The sequence below is a fragment of the Anopheles ziemanni genome, chromosome X (assembly GCF_943734765.1).
Source record: "Anopheles ziemanni chromosome X, idAnoZiCoDA_A2_x.2, whole genome shotgun sequence".
Classification (NCBI taxonomy): domain Eukaryota; kingdom Metazoa; phylum Arthropoda; class Insecta; order Diptera; family Culicidae; genus Anopheles; species Anopheles ziemanni.
The window spans coordinates 9,868-30,836 of record NC_080707.1 but is presented as its reverse complement, the minus strand read 5'-3'; the positions used below and the strand labels follow the sequence as shown (position 1 = coordinate 30,836).

At 38.3% G+C, this 20,969-nt stretch overlaps 1 protein-coding gene across 1 annotated transcript; it reads left to right on the top strand.

Moving 5' to 3' along the window:
• The first annotated feature begins 1,326 nt into the window (after positions 1-1,326).
• On the top strand, positions 1,327-5,503 carry LOC131290393 (protein cramped-like). Its single transcript, XM_058319548.1, has 5 exons — positions 1,327-3,567; positions 3,682-3,827; positions 4,359-4,472; positions 4,538-5,332; positions 5,408-5,503. The coding sequence occupies exons 1-5, from the start codon at positions 1,413-1,415 to the stop codon at positions 5,501-5,503; spliced, it is 3,306 nt and encodes a 1,101-aa protein (XP_058175531.1). The 5' UTR covers positions 1,327-1,412.
• Positions 5,504-20,969: the final 15,466 nt, after the last annotated feature.

Here is a 20,969-nt window from a genome sequence, read left to right as displayed (position 1 = left end):
TTTAGCACGCTTGAAGTAGAAGTTTAACAAATTATAACACTTTACAACACATTTTTTGTTTCCCATGGTTTTGTCTTGCATATGCAGAATATTAAATTTTTATCAAAGGCATTTTCAAACAAAGCATAAACTTCTCGTATCTCATATACAATGTAAAACATCCCAACGAAGAAAATCGAGTACTTTCTCGCGCTTGTATTTTAGATCTGAAAGTTCGCCGTTCATTAAAAAATGATTGGAAAAAATATTGCCTTGGCCATGACAAAAAACATAGCACCAAGCTAAATACAGCTGATTAATAAAGTATTATAAGTATTAAGTATTTTGTTATTAAATTAGTGTTTGTCAAAAAGATTTAGCTAACCAAGGTGATGAATATGTAAAATCTAATTTATACACCTTGATAGCTAACCAGTATAAACTATTGAGCTTGGGAATAGGTATCCAGTTTTCATTACAACCTAAAACTAAGATTTTATTATTTAAATTATTTATAATTTATCTATTATTTAATTATTTATAATTATTTTATTTTAATTATATTAAAAATGTGGCTTTTACAAATACATTCAATCACCTCGAATATGTACAAACAGCTCGATTTTTCGCTCTGGCTACAATGCTCAGTTCGAGCAGATCTTGTACAACCTGTCCGTGCAGCCCAACGGGCGGCAGAACGATATGCAGTGAATCCACGGGATAAATAACAGATAATACGAAGAAAATAACTCGTACATCTTCAAGTTTCAGTGTAAACTATGTTTGTTCCATTACCGTGGATTTTATTTAACGACAATCAACATTGTGTACTGTTAAGTAATATTTATTTATAATTGGAGTGCTCTTTGTTTTCGATCTGTGCATAAACAAGCTTGACTGACATAAACAATTTGTTAGATATGTGAATTATCCGCCATTTTTATGAAAGAGGGTAATAAAACGTTTATAGTTGTTTTTACCATCAATAAGGAAGGATAACTGCGCGTAAATTACAGGGTCGTAAACTACGAACTAGCAACAATACTTCAGTAAATTGAAAAAATGTACACGAGTTTGCTATGACGCTGCTTCCCTATTTGTTTACCAACTCAAGCTGTAGTCAATTTGTTGCAATGCATGTCATGTCATGCAAGGAAAGGTTTCATTTCTGGTCCGATGTGTTTAGGGAACGGTGCCTGTATGGCATTTATTCAAATACACTTTGAAAAGAGTCTAGAAAGATGTACGCATCGGGAAGCGGTAACTTTCTTACAGAATTTGGCTCCTTCAGTGAGCTAAAGTACACATCGCCGGTCGACGACGAACCAGCTAGGAAAAAGCAATGTGTTCTAGCGGCTTTTGGTGGCCTCTCCAAAGAACACACCCAGACATCCGGCACATTCTTGCAGCCACATGAAAGCAAAGTCACCTCCATGCTAGTGACAGCCTCTTCCGAGTTGTTGGAGGAATCATCCGTCTCGAACAGCACGAAACCATCGAATGTAGTGAAGCAAAAAAAGGAATGCGGCTTAGGTGCAGGCCTTTCTGGAGGACCTGTGTCGCCGGGCGAGGAAGTGCTTGGCTCGGTGACAACGTTCTACCCTGCCGGGCACCCGGACAACGGGCACACGCTGCGAACCAGTGCTCGGGTGAAACACAAAATGCGCATGGAAACGATCCACAACAATCCGCTACCAACGGAGCGCAAGGAACAGCCCAAGGCAAGCGGTGGAGTACTGCCGAAAACTATCACACCCCAGAAGCAGATGCGCGCCGTGTGGAGCAACCATGACAAGAACTTGTTCTTCGAGGCGCTTAACGAGTACGGGAAAGATTTCGAGTCCATATTAAACTACCTGAACACCAAGAAGCGCCGCAAAGACAACGCCTGCGAGCAGCAGGTCTTCAAGACGAAGGATGTGCGCAACCTATACTATCAGTTCAATCAGAAAATCTCCAAGTACCTGCACTTTTCCGACGAAGTGAAAAAGGAGGCGCAAGAGCTATATGCACTCATAAACTATGGCGAGATGCGGAAAAAGGTGCCGTTTCAGAACAAGAAGTATTTCCAGAAGCTAAAAGATCTCGTTTATAAGGGCTTCACCATGGTACGCGAGAAGGGTAAAACAATTCGCATCAAAACGCCCTCTTGTCGGGCGCTGCGTAAGCTCAACCAGCTAGAAGAATGGCAGGAGGAGATCAAGTTGCCACCGCGCGTAGACGTGCTTCTGCAGCCGGCAAACATGGAGGCCTGGGGGCGGGTGCAGTCGTTGGCCCAGAATCCGCGCGTACGGATTACAGTCACCATCCAAAAGCGTGTATCGGCGCTGCTGCAGCTGTTTCAGCAGAAGTGGCGGCCGCAGGAGCTACGGCTGGTCGAGCGTGTCGAGAAAATGAAAATAGTGTCCTCAACGGTAACTTCCAAGCTGATGCGCCACCGTATGCAGAACGAGATTCAATTGTGTTCGCAGCTGCTGCCATCGGCGACTTCATCACCGCCATCAGTCAGCTGTACCGAGCCAAGGGGGCCAGTACTAAACCTGCAGCTCCACTTTGTGCCCTCCCACTCAGCCGTCATCCACAGACCGATGATTAGTTTGGCGGAGTTTCAGAGCAACACGAGTATATGTCTCAACTCGTACGAGCAGCGGATCGGAGTGAAGGTGCGTGGAGAAACACTCGTCCCGTCAGAAAAAGTCGTGGGTGCCGCATGCAAGAAACCGAAGCTATGCTTGGATAGCGGGCACGATTCGACGAAGGACGAAAAACATACTGGGAGCGAGCAGCTGTCGAAGCTTATCATGAACGACCTGCTGAAGTCGCCAAACGCGTCGAACGAATCGATTGAACTAAAGGAGATGGAACTCTTCGAAATAGAACTATTAAATGGGCATAGTGCTAGAAGCACGGACGATTGCGATGGGCCGCCAGCAACAAACTTTGCGTATGCCACAAATATGCCGGCCCTATCGGGGGCATGCGGATCCGATCCTGCTGCTGCCAGGATGAGTGACAATTCCAACGACGAGTTTGTGCTAGCCGAGAGCGACACATTGAAGTACGACATAGAAATGCAGGCGGAGCACACGATCGTCGGTGACGAGGAGCCCTGCAAAGAGGACCACGTGCTGACCGTCTCTAGCAGCACCGTTACGACTTGTGTTACAACTGTAATCTCTACATCAAGCACATCCGCGGTGCGGAAAAAGTGCCCCCGGCGAAAGGGTTCCGACGCAGCGAAGCCACCACCGACCGGCGTTTTCAACCACATTCGGCCACTCGTATCGGAGCAGGAAATGCAGAGGATCCGGGAAGGCTGGACCTTATACAATGCGAACGATCTCACTATCGGGGACCTGTACATAATGTTTGGCGAAGACATGAAGTTGCACCTTGAGTACGATTGGGTGTGGGAGGAAGCGCCCCTGCCTCGAATCGTTCCACCGGTAGACGTGAAAGCGACTAGCGACGAACAATCAAACGCGATGGGGGTTGCAGCGGTCGCGAAAGATGAGGCGCAACAATCAACAAACTCAACAAACTCAATCGATTCTTCTTCCACCTCCTCCAATAACAATAACAATAACAGCAACAACATTAACAACAACAACGACAACAACATTAATAACAACAATTACACCAACAACGCTACCTCGACTGCGGACGATGTAATTGGGTCTATCGGCTGCTCTGCGGTGAAAGAGGAACCAATAGGGATGAGTAACAATAAGGATGGATCGAACGTGATCAGCAAGCGCCTCAAGCAGCTAGTCATGCTGATGAACATGGGCGCCAAGAATGGAAAGAAACGGTGCATTTGTGGAAATGCTACCGAACGCAAAATAAAGGTAATACGCACGTTCAATTTGACAAGGAACATGTCCTTACGTTTATACTTACTACAACCCAACAACGATTCACAACAATGTGGTAGTTTGACCCATTTTACACAGGTTTTCGTACATGTTTGTAGCGTCTCCCGGTCAACCGCCTACCCCCAAATAACTTTTGATTGGGTTGTCGTATAGGCATGAAAAAAATGCATTTTAAAATGCACAGAAAAACTAATTTGCCATCGTTTTGCCGAAGAAAAACAGTTTTAAAAAGAATTTAAATAATTTTCATTGGCATTTTTCGGTTAATACCCATTATTCGCTCACTAGTACAATACTGTATCAGACACAGAAAACAGCTTCCTGACACCATTCGAGTACAAGAATGTTTTGATTACAGGTGCATTATGCAATATACGAAATGTGCAAATGAAGATGATTTTTTTTAATTTTATGTCTCAGTGAAATCAGCTCCGTTAGGTTTCATCTTTTAAAATTGATTTCTTCAGATGCTAATCTTGGTTTTGTTTCATTTAAAATTCACAGCATCGTGCGGATTGCGATAATACCTTGTCGACGTGCCAGGACGATAATCTACTTTTCAAGCAACCAATGCTTCCTGCACTTAATGGTGTCAATTATCTGACACCGGAGCCGATGGTGGGTCTGGTAGCTGACCACTTGGTACCATTTTAACCGATTTTTTTTTTGCTTTTTTTTCTTAGCACATGCCTCCACAAGCACGATACAAACAGTCACGCTGGTTACGTACGCGAATTAACCGGCATCAAGGGCTGTTTTCGCCACTTCCGGTTCCGCGCACACCCCATCCATCGGCAGATATATTTTCGGTCGGGGCGCTCGATGTAAACAGCATGCATGGTCGTGAAGGCGCTTCTCGTGTTCCATTCCCGCACTCAAGCACCGGTCCGGGTAAGTTCGGAAAGCGCAACGGTAGCAGCTTCTCGTTACCAATCAACACCTTGTCGGATGAAGGTGACCCGGAGCACCCCGGTGCTAACCGAACGATACAGATGCCGTACGATGAGGAAAATGCAAACGATATTGTCGCTGGCCAGACGAAATTTACACCGATCAGCGAAGGTGGCGTCGATCAGGCCAACCAAATGAATCCAACGTCTTGCAATGCGCTTTCGGGTGGTGACGCTCGGCAACCATCGGGTGAGAATGCGTATACTGAGACGATAGCGGCCTTCGCGGAGTCCGAAGCGTCCAGCACTACGATCACTGCAGCACCGCCGCTGCCGCAGAACGATGACAGTTGCCTTAGCTTGTTCGATCTCTCGCTTCCTTCGACGTCTTCCTCGCTGATGGCAAACATATTCTCAGGCACCGCAGCGGAAACGGACGTCTGTTCCACGCTGATGCCGAATTCTCCGGTCGACACCAAGATATTGGAAAACGAACTTAATGATATTTCCTTGACCAGCTTCTTCGGACAGCTTGACGCCGTGTACCAGAACGCAGCCGAACCGGCACAGCCTTGCAATAACTTTGACGTAGGTGCCCCTCACTCATGTGAATTAAATGTGTTTTAACGCTATTGTATCGCTTTTGATTTGATCTCCAAACAGCTGGATATAACCACTATGAGTGAAAACAGCGTAGACTACATTGCACGCTTCGAAAACATCGCATCAGATCTGCGTGCGAAGGGTAGTAATTCTTAACTCAAAACATCTAAATTCTAAAGTTAACAAAGTGTGCGCTATTCGAAGAATCGTTGGTTGTGGAAATATTAATTATAACTTTTGTTCATCTGATTTTAACACTGTATTACCTCGTTGACTCACCCCTTTCCATGTATCAGGGAAAATATGTCTTATTTATGTATGTGTATGAACTGCAACTTTTAAAACACCTGGGGGTTTTAATTCGTTACTTTAAGACAGCTTTAAGCGACATCTTTTACCGGAAGGCTACAATTTAGTATGGATAGTTGAGTATAGTCAGCTGTAGGTTATTCCCATCATTTGCGTTGCTAGAATAAAATAAAGCTTTGAGCCTGAAGTATATGATCAGAAATACATACGGATGTATACGGCTAGTATGCCCAGGTATGTCATTCATTTCGTACGGGTATCATGGATTTTTATGTTTTAAAATCTATAATTTGAGAAGTTGTTTTTCTGGTATAGTCAAGGAGAAATTGTAATGCTCCCATACAGGGATTTAAACTCAAATTTTATGATTTGTCATACAAAATGTTTCACATACCTGGTTTGTATCGGCCTTCCACAGGCCGAACAATGTAAACCGATTAGAAGCGAAATAGTAAGTCCCAAGACTGAGCCCTTATTAATCAGCGTTCAAAAACTGTCATCTTTTCTTCACATCACAATTAAGGAAAGCAAGACTGGTAGTAGAGGTTCCTTCATTTCCATATGTAATTCCTTCAAGTTTTTAGCTGTAGGGTGTAAATAAAGAGTGAAGTTTTAAGCAGATGGCAGCAGAGAGAAGATCATTCAAATTTTGCTTACTGTATGATTTTTAAAAGTTTGATTTTTCACTGATTCAACTGAATATGAGCGTATGCTGAATATGCAAGCATATCTGTCTCTAGATAAGTGATGTCCCCTGGTACGTACCATAATTGTACGAGCGATTTATTCAATTTTTCATTAGAGTTTAAATTCGTTCAAATGCTTTACGGTTCACATTCATTCAAGTTCGCTTCGCGTTATATTTGTTCAATTTATTCATCGTTAGAAGAAGCTTTTGGCGCGACAAAAACTTACCATCGGTAGATAGCGTACGGTTACTCGTCGATAGTTGTATAAATTTCACACCTAAATTAACTTTGCAAATAATAATAAGCGTTGCGTTTAGTTATAATTTTCCAGTCAACTCAGATTCAGACCACTGGTTTTTTACTCATCAAGGTAATTGGACGGGCGTTTCGTTTAAATCAGTTATCTTTTTTTTTTGGTAACGAAGTGGCTTCAATAAAACTCCAGTCATGTTGGCGCACATTTTGATAACTCCGTGTTGTAGTATATATATATACTAGAACTTTTTCAACTGAGCTAGTTTCGTAATTTTAGTATACCTTGGCATCTCAGAGTTACTAAAATGTATAAGCACTTTTACTTTAAAACAAGTTGAAATTTGTGAAAAAAACATGAATGCTTCGATTAATACATTGAAAAGTAAATGATCTAGGAGGATGGAGTTTTAGTTAGACACTTTTCTTGAAACTATTTTTCTAACTCAATCAATTCAATTCACAATCAATTCACATAAACAAAAAAAAACTATCGAATGACCTAGGAATAATATTTATTTATCAGAAATACCTACCCAGTATAATAGTGCAGCGGTAAGATAAAGCCTTTTTACGGAAAGATTTTAGCATCATCAAGTGTAGGTGTTCAGTGAAAAATAATCAACAAACGGAAGGTTTGTATCAGAACTTATTAACACGGCGAGAGTAAATAAATCACAACCGTCGAAGAAAGTTTCGTGAGAAATGTTCTTTCTTCTTGAACTTGACATACGGCATAGGGTTTTTTTCAGAAGTAGAACTTCGCACAACGGACCTTGTAGCTTCGGAAACTGTTAACAAAATCGTAACAAACAAGGAGAATGTTCTGAAGAACAATGGGATCGTCATTGTCAGCCCGCTCCCGCAATAGTGCAATCAGCGGATGTTCGACGGTGCTGATAGCTGCCCAATTGCTGATTGAATCGATTCGATACTTCCGCCGCAGGATGTCAAAATGGTACTTGAAGCCCTGTTGAGAAACGTGAAGTGTTACATAGAAAAGGAGCTTAACATTAAAAAGGTTCGTAACTTTCAGGGGATATTCAAGCTTACTTCGAATCTTTCTTAATTATTATCTGTTTTTCTCGTCTTGGATTTTATACGGGCTCACTTACCACCACAACGAAGCACGAGGCTACTGTTGAGGACACTTTGGTGCCAAGGAAGCTGATCAAGTCCATTACCGGTATGCTACACGAAGCGAGCATCGATCAAAACAATGCCGTCTAGCGACTCTATGATCCCTATGAGGACACTTTGGTGCCGAGGAAGCTGATCAAGTCCATTACCAGTATGCTAAACCAAGCGAACATCGAGCAAAGCAATATCGTCCTGCGACTCTATGATCCGCCACTCGAGTGCCACAGCCTTTAACCGGGGCTGTTTTCCTTCACGCAACCGTTCGAGCTGGAGTCGCACGTTATTTTGGGCTGCTCAATTTCAACCTTGGGTCCGACACCGAGATGGGATACGCCGGGGTGCTCTGTTTGGTTTATCACATGGATCAGGTGGTCAAACGTGAAAGTGAATCGTCGGCGGTCGATGGCGCTGGTGGAGGAGCTGGTGACGATCTGATCGTGTTTGACGAGGAAACTTAGGAGCTGCACGTACAGGACGGTGGACGTAAACAAGGACCGAAGTCGTTCATGGCCGAGGTGGCAACGGCGATTGAGCATGAGATCAAGGAGCTTGCGGATACGGTGCAAGAAGCGATGGTGGAGAATATCACCTCGTCGATCACGTCCGTCTACTCGGTGATACGGCAGAAGACGTCGGATATACAGGACGCGATTGGTTCGCTGACGCACAGTTTCGAGAATGCGGCCGGTCTTAAGAAAAACTCATCGCTCAGCAGCAGCAGCAGCAGCGAGGAGAATGTTTCCTCGGAATAATTGAGTAGGTCGGTGATGAACGATGTGGCTTTCACAAAGCGTAGTAAAAAGTTGGAGAGCAGCGCTAGAAACAGTGCCGAGTCGTCGGGTGTGAAGTACGCTGAGGAAAATGACGAAGAGAATGTAATGTGCCTTCTATCGAGCAGGCAGTGGCCAGGCCAGACTGCAATAGCTTGACCATGCTGAGCTGCTCGGATCGTAGTATGCGCATTCTTTAGATGGATATTCAGGCTGCACTGATGGATCTTACTTGTCCTGCGACACCAATAGAACGCAGTCCATTTGCTCCCCCTGGCGTACGATCTAGTGAAGAATGGTTCCGAACGAGGATGACTTGAAAAAGTGTTCGATGAAGCTACTCGACGGAGTGATCTCGCTGCACTGTCATAGTATTCCTGCAGAGCATCAGCAATGACTGGACTGAAATGTCCTACTTGCGTTCAAGTTCGTCGGGGAAGATTATCCTGTTCGCAAGTAAGGTAAATGTAAACAATTTATTTTTTGTGTATTTTTACATTTCTGTTTTTATCTTTTCGTCTTTTTCTTTTCATGACTACGAATTGCAAGTAGACGGTTTTTGAAACACCAGAAGAAACTATTCCAGAAAAACTGCTGAGGGACTGCATGCATGATAATATATGGAGCTGGTTCATGAAACCACACCCACACCGTAACAAATCTTGTTCGCTTGTAGCTATTTAACAAATTTAATTTTGATGATCTAGCAAAAATGCACACATCAATTTTATCCATACAAAGCAATTTGGACAAAAATATACAAATTTCAAATTCTTCCGTTAGGGGGTTAGGAGTAATAAGATAAAACTAAATTAAACTTTCAACTAGCAGCAGTGCTACACAATGTTAGATAGTTGGTAAAGATTAGAAATGATTGTTATTCAGTTAAAATAATATTATCTTTGCTGGTGTTCTATTTTGTGCACATCGAATCATATAGGAGGCACGAGGTAAAATATGCTGGTATGTTTTTAGTTGAATTACGTAATTTTTATGTACCTAAAAAATTGCAAATTGTATTTTCATTACATAATTGCATAAGTGTTACGCATTTCATGAAAATATATAAAATGTTAGGACGAAAGACGAAATCAATTGTGTATGAATTTGCTTCCATATATTTTAAGGTATAACGCTTAAGTATTCAGCCTCCTTAAAACCATCTTCAGCAAGGGTAGAAGTGTGGTACAGAATGTTTCTTCAACTATTCTTTTTATTTATTTTTTGTATAGAAATGATGTTGATATGTTTTTAAAAGAAATAAAAAACAACAAATTTCCCAAGACTTTATCTTTGTTGGTGTTTGCTCAATTAAAAGCATATAAACTGCAGTGATATCATGAATGTGATATGCAATAATGAAAAAAGATGTAATATCATAACCTTATAATAACGGAAAAATTTTTGGAAGAACATGGAGCCTAGGTAGAACTTTTCTGTTACAAGGTATTCACGGAGGGATACATAATCGTTTATTCTGTTTATCTCAACGTAATTTGGCTTGTTTACAATTGCGAAAAGTAATTTCCATCGTTACCATGAGACGTGTGATAGTGAACTGGGAATGTGAACAAATAAACTATAAAACTTCTATTCATGATTCTGTATTGCCATAGTTAAAAGAGTTACCATGAGACGTGTGATAGTGAGCTGGGAATGTGAACAAATAAACCATCAAACTTATGTTTTATTATTGACTAGCTCGAAGCCCTGGCGAAGCTCGGGGAGGAAAAATGTGACTGAAGTTTTTATTCTTGGTTCATTTTCTATGCTACATTCAGTTTGGCTACATATATATTAGTAGCTGTGATATCACATGGAAATTTTCTTTCATCAATAGTCTAGGGCAGTGATGTCAAACTCGTTTCACCTTGCGGGCCGCATTTCCTCCCAAAATAGGTTCGCGGGCCGCATTTTCTCCCAAAATAGGCTCGCGGGCCAAACCATATAATTGATTAGAATGATGAAAATATGTTCTTATCAATGTGGTTTTATCTTAACAGTTTTACATTTTCACATTTTTTCATATTATATTACTTCTTATAAAATTTACCAATTTTGAGTAAAAGAGAGGGTTTGTTGCTCAATCGTTTTAACGAATTCAAATCAAGTTTATTGAAATATATGTTGCAGTTCAACACTATTGTGTATTTTGGTAAAGATTTTAGAAAAGTAAAGGTATATAATTACAATAGCTAACTTATTGCTCCGCATTTGTTATCTTCTTTCTTTCGATGTAATGTTTCAAAGGGGTCGCGGGCCGCACCCAATGTTCTTGCGGGCCACATGTGGCCCGCGGGCCGCATGTTTGACATCCCTGGTCTAGGGGGCTAAGTGCATGGGTGTTGTTCCGGAGGATCGGAGTTCGAATCTAGGCTGAGAAAATCTTTTTTGTTGACGGTTGTAAAATATTTTTTCATGATTTTTTTTAGATATTTAATGTAATTTTTCAAATCCGATAATAGTGCATGGGTGTTGTTCCGGAGGATCGGAGTGCAAATCGAGGCTAGGAAAAACTTTTTTGTTGCCGGCTATAAATTTTTTTTTCATGATTTTTTTTAGATATTTAATATACTTTTTCAAATCCTATCATATTTTGATACATAGATTTCAAGTTATCATAACCATTATTAAATTAAAAGCTTGGTAGTTCAATTTTTTCACATAGCTATTTATACTTGTATTTTCCCTTAGAGATCTACTCGTACAACTGGTGTACTGGTAGTGGTGCTCGAGCCTTGCATCAGAGGTTCGGTGTTCGAATCCCGAACGGGAAAATCTTTTATGGTACGAAATAATTTTTTTCTCAAAATCTACTGAGATTTATAAAAATAAAGATTCTTACTCTTACTGATATATTAAAAAGAGTTTTTTTTTAAATTAGTGTTGACTACAATGTGAAATTAACTACTTTCTATAAAAGACAGCTATGATATATGTCGGATCAAATGTACAATAGTTAAAACTAATAGTTACCACGAATTTGTGTTTTATTTTAACCGGTCTTTTTGATCACTGGCCCGGTTACACGGATTTCGCTATTTATTTTCTTAGGTGAAAGCTATCTAGGAGAAAATATTTAAATTGTTGTCTTATAGAAAACGCATTTAACATTTTTTTCCAAGTTCAGTTGGGAAGAAAATATCATGTTTCGAACCATTGGTATCGATTACAAATCAATATTAGTTACCTTTGAAATAATATTTTTTCGAAAATATCTACCAAATGTATCCTTCTGTTTTTACGAGTCCAACGGGGTAAGTTCTGGATTGTGCTCTGGTCGTTTTGTGAGTCTGTTGCAGTAGAAGAGCTCAAATTAAAATATTAATCTTGTCGGTGGATGTTTTTTACACGAGTTTATGTTTTGTTCGTGTTTGAAATTTTCGGGATGCAAATGTAAATAAAATTTGTTGTAGTTAGCTTTAACAAGTCAACCCAACGATTTGTATGTCATAGTATTTTGGTGCATTATTTCGGCCTGATTCGTAATGCACATGCCGGTTCTTAAAGGGCCTACTAGACATATTCCCTTTGTGTACGTGGATAGTTTTCTAACCACCGCTACCGCGGTTCGCTACCGCTCGGCTGTCCCCCAACTGGTTGGTCTGATCTGATTTATTGTATTTCTCAAATCATTGACTTTATTATGACCTTATGGCCTTGTAAGTGATCTGGTATCGTGTGTAGATGATCAATCCCAAGCATTTCGGAGATTATGTTAAAACTAATCTCAGATTCCGGTAAGATAAAAAGGTTGTACAAAACCACATCCATTGTGGCCTCTAATATACGATTTAGCATAGCTCTTTCCTATCTATGGTATCGTAAGTCGCGGTGATATGGTTCTCTTGACTCTTAAGGAGGATATTTCGTTGAATGAAGATCTGGTCATTGGTTGGATTTGCCTCCAAATGTTTAACCGTCGATTAGCCTGATGACCTAGTTACAACCAAGCTGTTTCCTCAGGGAGAACTACAATGGTGGAAAACCGTGTCTGTAATGCCTGCGGTTTCAGTGAATATATAGAATTGAATAATGCAATGTTAGGTAAGATGAATGTTCGTTGATCGTAATGAAAGGGGTGATAAATGTAAAATGTAAATTGAATGAATCAAGGATACGGGTACCTTTGAGTAAGAAGTGTGCACCTGGTAAATGGGGCAGTTTGTTTGAATGATAGCACCCCGTGGGAAAAAATGGACAATTTTTACAGCATTTGGTGAGAAAAGTATATACTTTATTTGGTCAAATTTTCACGCCATTTCGTTATTCCTGCTCCAAGATATTCGACATGCAAGAGGAGAAGCGAAAACTAATTGTGCACAACTATCTGCAGAATCCATCAGTGTCATCTCGGGAGCTGGCAGAACGGTTAAATTTGCTAAATCTACCGTTACGTGAGTGATTAAAAAGTACAACACAGACGAGTGCCCGTAAGGTGCAAACTAAGCGATGGAGTGGAACCGTGAATCGTCAATTGCGATTTAGAGTCATTCCGAAAATCAAAGCTAACCCAAATATCTTGGAATATAATTTGGCCAACAATCTTAACGCCGACCGCTCTTCTGAACGGCGAATCTGACTCCAAGCTGGCTTTAAGTGTTTTCGAGTCAGTAAACATCCAAATTGAAACTTAAAACAAAAAACAATGGTCAAAAACCGGGCTCGGAAGTTGTACGATCAGGTGCTGACCAAACCGTATGGTTGCATTTTGATGGACCATGAAAGCTACATTTAAGCCGATTTTAAACAAATTTCGAGCATTAAATTGTATAAAGCTTATGCTCGTGGCAACGTCCCCAAGAGGTTCAAACTTGTTTTCGCCGATAAATTCGCTAAAAAAATATGATTTGGCAAGGATTCTGCACATGTGGCAAAAAGACCACCGTGTTTGTGACGAATAAGAACATGAATTCGGACTTGTATAAGAAGGAGTGAATTAAGAAACAAATGTTGCCATTTGTTAGGACTCATGATGGTCCAGTTATGTTTTGGCCTCATCTAACAAGCTGCCATATTAACAAGGATGTGCTACAATGGTACAACGATAATTTTGTGAAATTCATATAAAAATCGCGGAATCCACCGAACTGCCCCCAGATCCACTCAATAGAACGATATTGGGCAATAATGAAACACAAATTAAAGAAGAAGGGCGCAGTAACGAAGGACATAATACAAATAAAGAATTGGTTTAATTTACTGACCAGAACAGTAACTTAAGCTGCTGTGCGCCATTTGATGGGCGGTATGAACAGAAAAGTGCGAGAATTTCTTGGTAAAATCGAAGTATAATTTTTGTAATATTTCTTTTAAATATATTATATCAAAACCTATTATTCATTCGAACAAAGTTAATCAATTGGATTGCTGGTATAAAAAATACACGCAATACAAAGTGCCCCATTTCTAAATGAACCAAGCCTTAGAAGGCCTGCTGATTGGCTATATCAGCAATTGCTTGGTCAGGAAGTGGGAGGAGATGAGGCAATAAATTGGTAACAAGGTATGCATAGCTAGAGGTACATAAATTGTGAGAGAGAGAGGGAAGATCGACCGAGGTAGTTAAAGTGTTGAGGGTACCTCCTGGTGCGCCTGTGCTCCTGGTACAAGTCGGAGCGGTAGAAAAATGTACAAGTGTCGGGTACCAGTCTGGGTAAACTACCAGGCGGAGGTAAAATACCAAGGTGTATACAACAAATACCAAGGTGTATATACCTCAAATACCAAGGTGTGTATGATCATGTTTTTAACTACTAATTAGTAGGCGTGACGAAAACAGTGTCATGGCGTAAAGATGGCGTAAAGATGGCGGTAGCTTTTGCCTAAATCTGCTGCCGCGATGGTGGCTTCTTTTTGATATTCGGCTCGTATTAGCTCGCCAATTATTGTGCATTGCGCATCAAAACATGAAAGAAAATAAGCCAAGTGTGAAAAACGAAGAGAATGTTTGTTTCATCTTGTAAATAAAAATAAATTAGAGAATTAAATAATAAGAATTATTTTAATCATTAACTTTATCTCGTTATAGGTTTTATCCATACATTGTCCATCGAGTGATGGTAATAAAACAGGATTCGAGATGGACTATCTGTTGACGTGCTGGTAGGTTTTTATTTAATAGTTTTAAGTTAGCATTATTTTAATCATTGACTTTATTAAATACACTACAACTTTATCTCGTTATAGGTTTTATCCATAGATTGTCCATCGGGTGATGGTAATAAAACAGGATTCGAGTTGGACTATCTGTTGACGTGCTGGTAGGTTTTTATTTAATATTTTTAAGTAAGCAATATTTTAATGATTAACTTTATCTTGTTACAGGTTTTATCCATACATTGTCCATCGGGTTATGGTGATAAAACAGGATTCGAGTTGGACTATCTGTTGTCGTGCTGGTAGGTTTTTTTTATTTAATAGTTTTATTTAGTATCTCGTTTTAGGTTTTATCCATAGATTATCCATCGGGTGATGGTAATAAAACAGGATTCGAGTTGGACTATCTGTTGACGTGCTGGTAGGTTTTTATTTAATAGTTTTAAGTTAGCATTATTTTAATCATTGACTTTATTAAATACTACTTCAACTTTATCTCGTTATAGGTTTTATCCATACATTGTCCATCGAGTGATGGTAATAAAACAGGATTCGAGATGGACTATCTGTTGACGTGCTGGTAGGTTTTTATTTAATAGTTTTAAGTTAGCATTATTTTAATCATTGACTTTATTAAATACTACTACAACTTTATCTCGTTATAGGTTTTATCCATAGATTGTCCATCGGGTGATGGTAATAAAACAGGATTCGAGTTGGACTATCTGTTGACGTGCTGGTAGGTTTTTATTTAATAGTTTTAAGTTAGCATTATTTTAATCATTGACTTTATTAAATACACTACAACTTTATCTCGTTATAGGTTTTATCCATAGATTATCCATCGAGTGATGGTAATAAAACAGGATTCGAGTTGGACTATCTGTTGACGTGCTGGTAGGTTTTTATTTAATAGTTTTAAGTTAGCATTATTTTAATCATTGACTTTATTAAATACTACTACAACTTTATCTCGTTATAGGTTTTATCCATAGATTGTCCATCGGGTGATGGTAATAAAACAGGATTCGAGTTGGACTATCTGTTGACGTGCTGGTAGGTTTTTATTTAATAGTTTTAAGTTAGCATTATTTTAATCATTGACTTTATTAAATACACTACAACTTTATCTCGTTATAGGTTTTATCCATGGATTGTCCATCGGGTGATGGTAATAAAACAGGATTCGAGTTGGACTATCTGTTGACGTACTGGTAGGTTTTTATTTAATAGTTTTAAGTTAGCATTATTTTAATCATTGACTTTATTAAATACTACTACAACTTTATCTCGTTATAGGTTTTATCCATAGATTGTCCATCGGGTGATGGTGATAAAACAGGATTCGAGTTGGACTATCTGTTGTCGTGCTGGTAGGTTTTTATTTAATAGTTTTATTTAGTATCTCGGTATAGGTTTTATCGAGTGATGGTAATAAAACAGTGGTAATAAACAGTGATGTGATGTAGTGTGATTTGAGAAATAAAATAAATGAATATAAGGTATAATAAATATAGGGGTAATATATTGTTAAATCTGACGAAAGAAAAGAAAGAGAATATAAGGTATAATAAATATAGGGGTAAAATGTGGTAAAATAAATGAGGTAAAATAAATAAGGTAAAATGTGACGAAAGAAAAGAAAGAGAATAGAAATTAAGTTGCTTCTATATATTTTAATTTGAATAAATCTGCCTTCCATCCATTCCATCCAATTAATAGTTCGTTTTGGCAGTGGTGTACGCAGCCACCTTTATGATAGTTGGTGCTGCCTTCGGTGCAGTTGGTGCTTGCTCGGTGCAGTTGGTGCTTGCCGGTGCAGTTGGTGCTTGCTGCCACCGTCATGATACATGTCAGACAACCTACAACATATTGAGCTGGCAATTTATATTTTTCCTCTCTCATTAATAAGGATTTATTTATAACGTTAGTGTAGTTCTTTTTTCTATCAGTATTTATTGTATTGTTACTATTTTATATTGACCGGATGTCGATCCGAACCGGTTATCATACGTTATACAAACCTTGTTAATAACCGCATGGCTGACAGATTGTCATCTGTCATCTGTCATCTGTGAAGTGTGTCAAGTGAAAACATGTGCATACGCATAGTGAAGCGCTCGCATAGTGAAGTGGTTCAAAAGTGGAACGCAGTGGCAAAAAGTGGAGCACAAAAGTGCATAATGCGTGTGCGTGAGTGAATGCAGTATGCATCGGGTGCAGTGCGTAGTGCGTAGTGCGTAGTGCGTAGTGCGTAGGCTGTGTGTTGCTGTGGCTAGCTTAAGAGGTTAAGAAGTGGAACGCCGTGGCGTTGTTGACGTGCTGGTAGGTTTTTATTTAATATTTTTAAGTAAGCAATATTTTAATGATTAACTTTATCTTGTTACAGGTTTTATCCATACATTGTCCATCGGGTTATGGTGATAAAACAGGATTCGAGTTGGACTATCTGTTGTCGTGCTGGTAGGTTTTTTTATTTAATAGTTTTATTTAGTATCTCGTTTTAGGTTTTATCCATAGATTATCCATCGGGTGATGGTAATAAAACAGGATTCGAGTTGGACTATCTGTTGACGTGCTGGTAGGTTTTTATTTAATAGTTTTAAGTTAGCATTATTTTAATCATTGACTTTATTAAATACTACTACAACTTTATCTCGTTATAGGTTTTATACATACATTGTCCATCGAGTGATGGTAATAAAACAGGATTCGAGATGGACTATCTGTTGACGTGCTGGTAGGTTTTTATTTAATAGTTTTAAGTTAGCATTATTTTAATCATTGACTTTATTAAATACACTACAACTTTATCTCGTTATAGGTTTTATCCATAGATTGTCCATCGGGTGATGGTAATAAAACAGGATTCGAGTTGGACTATCTGTTGACGTGCTGGTAGGTTTTTATTTAATATTTTTAAGTAAGCAATATTTTAATGATTAACTTTATCTTGTTACAGGTTTTATCCATACATTGTCCATCGGGTTATGGTGATAAAACAGGATTCGAGTTGGACTATCTGTTGTCGTGCTGGTAGGTTTTTTTTATTTAATAGTTTTATTTAGTATCTCGTTTTAGGTTTTATCCATAGATTATCCATCGGGTGATGGTAATAAAACAGGATTCGAGTTGGACTATCTGTTGACGTGCTGGTAGGTTTTTATTTAATAGTTTTAAGTTAGCATTATTTTAATCATTGACTTTATTAAATACTACTTCAACTTTATCTCGTTATAGGTTTTATCCATACATTGTCCATCGAGTGATGGTAATAAAACAGGATTCGAGATGGACTATCTGTTGACGTGCTGGTAGGTTTTTATTTAATAGTTTTAAGTTAGCATTATTTTAATCATTGACTTTATTAAATACTACTACAACTTTATCTCGTTATAGGTTTTATCCATAGATTGTCCATCGGGTGATGGTAATAAAACAGGATTCGAGTTGGACTATCTGTTGACGTGCTGGTAGGTTTTTATTTAATAGTTTTAAGTTAGCATTATTTTAATCATTGACTTTATTAAATACACTACAACTTTATCTCGTTATAGGTTTTATCCATAGATTATCCATCGAGTGATGGTAATAAAACAGGATTCGAGTTGGACTATCTGTTGACGTGCTGGTAGGTTTTTATTTAATAGTTTTAAGTTAGCATTATTTTAATCATTGACTTTATTAAATACTACTACAACTTTATCTCGTTATAGGTTTTATCCATAGATTGTCCATCGGGTGATGGTAATAAAACAGGATTCGAGTTGGACTATCTGTTGACGTGCTGGTAGGTTTTTATTTAATAGTTTTAAGTTAGCATTATTTTAATCATTGACTTTATTAAATACACTACAACTTTATCTCGTTATAGGTTTTATCCATGGATTGTCCATCGGGTGATGGTAATAAAACAGGATTCGAGTTGGACTATCTGTTGACGTACTGGTAGGTTTTTATTTAATAGTTTTAAGTTAGCATTATTTTAATCATTGACTTTATTAAATACTACTACAACTTTATCTCGTTATAGGTTTTATCCATAGATTGTCCATCGGGTGATGGTGATAAAACAGGATTCGAGTTGGACTATCTGTTGTCGTGCTGGTAGGTTTTTATTTAATAGTTTTATTTAGTATCTCGGTATAGGTTTTATCGAGTGATGGTAATAAAACAGTGGTAATAAACAGTGATGTGATGTAGTGTGATTTGAGAAATAAAATAAATGAATATAAGGTATAATAAATATAGGGGTAATATATTGTTAAATCTGACGAAAGAAAAGAAAGAGAATATAAGGTATAATAAATATAGGGGTAAAATGTGGTAAAATAAATGAGGTAAAATAAATAAGGTAAAATGTGACGAAAGAAAAGAAAGAGAATAGAAATTAAGTTGCTTCTATATATTTTAATTTGAATAAATCTGCCTTCCATCCATTCCATCCAATTAATAGTTCGTTTTGGCAGTGGTGTACGCAGCCACCTTTATGATAGTTGGTGCTGCCTTCGGTGCAGTTGGTGCTTGCTCGGTGCAGTTGGTGCTTGCCGGTGCAGTTGGTGCTTGCTGCCACCGTCATGATACATGTCAGACAACCTACAACATATTGAGCTGGCAATTTATATTTTTCCTCTCTCATTAATAAGGATTTATTTATAACGTTAGTGTAGTTCTTTTTTCTATCAGTATTTATTGTATTGTTACTATTTTATATTGACCGGATGTCGATCCGAACCGGTTATCATACGTTATACAAACCTTGTTAATAACCGCATGGCTGACAGATTGTCATCTGTCATCTGTCATCTGTGAAGTGTGTCAAGTGAAAACATGTGCATACGCATAGTGAAGCGCTCGCATAGTGAAGTGGTTCAAAAGTGGAACGCAGTGGCAAAAAGTGGAGCACAAAAGTGCATAATGCGTGTGCGTGAGTGAATGCAGTATGCATCGGGTGCAGTGCGTAGTGCGTAGTGCGTAGTGCGTAGTGCGTAGGCTGTGTGTTGCTGTGGCTAGCTTAAGAGGTTAAGAAGTGGAACGCCGTGGCGTTGTTGACGTGCTGGTAGGTTTTTATTTAATATTTTTAAGTAAGCAATATTTTAATGATTAACTTTATCTTGTTACAGGTTTTATCCATACATTGTCCATCGGGTTATGGTGATAAAACAGGATTCGAGTTGGACTATCTGTTGTCGTGCTGGTAGGTTTTTTTATTTAATAGTTTTATTTAGTATCTCGTTTTAGGTTTTATCCATAGATTATCCATCGGGTGATGGTAATAAAACAGGATTCGAGTTGGACTATCTGTTGACGTGCTGGTAGGTTTTTATTTAATAGTTTTAAGTTAGCATTATTTTAATCATTGACTTTATTAAATACTACTACAACTTTATCTCGTTATAGGTTTTATACATACATTGTCCATCGAGTGATGGTAATAAAACAGGATTCGAGATGGACTATCTGTTGACGTGCTGGTAGGTTTTTATTTAATAGTTTTAAGTTAGCATTATTTTAATCATTGACTTTATTAAATACACTACAACTTTATCTCGTTATAGGTTTTATCCATAGATTGTCCATCGGGTGATGGTAATAAAACAGGATTCGAGTTGGACTATCTGTTGACGTGCTGGTAGGTTTTTATTTAATATTTTTAAGTAAGCAATATTTTAATGATTAACTTTATCTTGTTACAGGTTTTATCCATACATTGTCCATCGGGTTATGGTGATAAAACAGGATTCGAGTTGGACTATCTGTTGTCGTGCTGGTAGGTTTTTTTTATTTAATAGTTTTATTTAGTATCTCGTTTTAGGTTTTATCCATAGATTATCCATCGGGTGATGGTAATAAAACAGGATTCGAGTTGGACTATCTGTTGACGTGCTGGTAGGTTTTTATTTAATAGTTTTAAGTTAGCATTATTTTAATCATTGACTTTATTAAATACTACTTCAACTTTATCTCGTTATAGGTTTTATCCATACATTGTCCATCGAGTGATGGTAATAAAACAGGATTCGAGATGGACTATCTGTTGACGTGCTGGTAGGTTTTTATTTAATAGTTTTAAGTTAGCATTATTTTAATCATTGACTTTATTAAATACTACTACAACTTTATCTCGTTATAGGTTTTATCCATAGATTGTCCATCGGGTGATGGTAATAAAACAGGATTCGAGTTGGACTATCTGTTGACGTGCTGGTAGGTTTTTATTTAATAGTTTTAAGTTAGCATTATTTTAATCATTGACTTTATTAAATACACTACAACTTTATCTCGTTATAGGTTTTATCCATAGATTATCCATCGAGTGATGGTAATAAAACAGGATTCGAGTTGGACTATCTGTTGACGTGC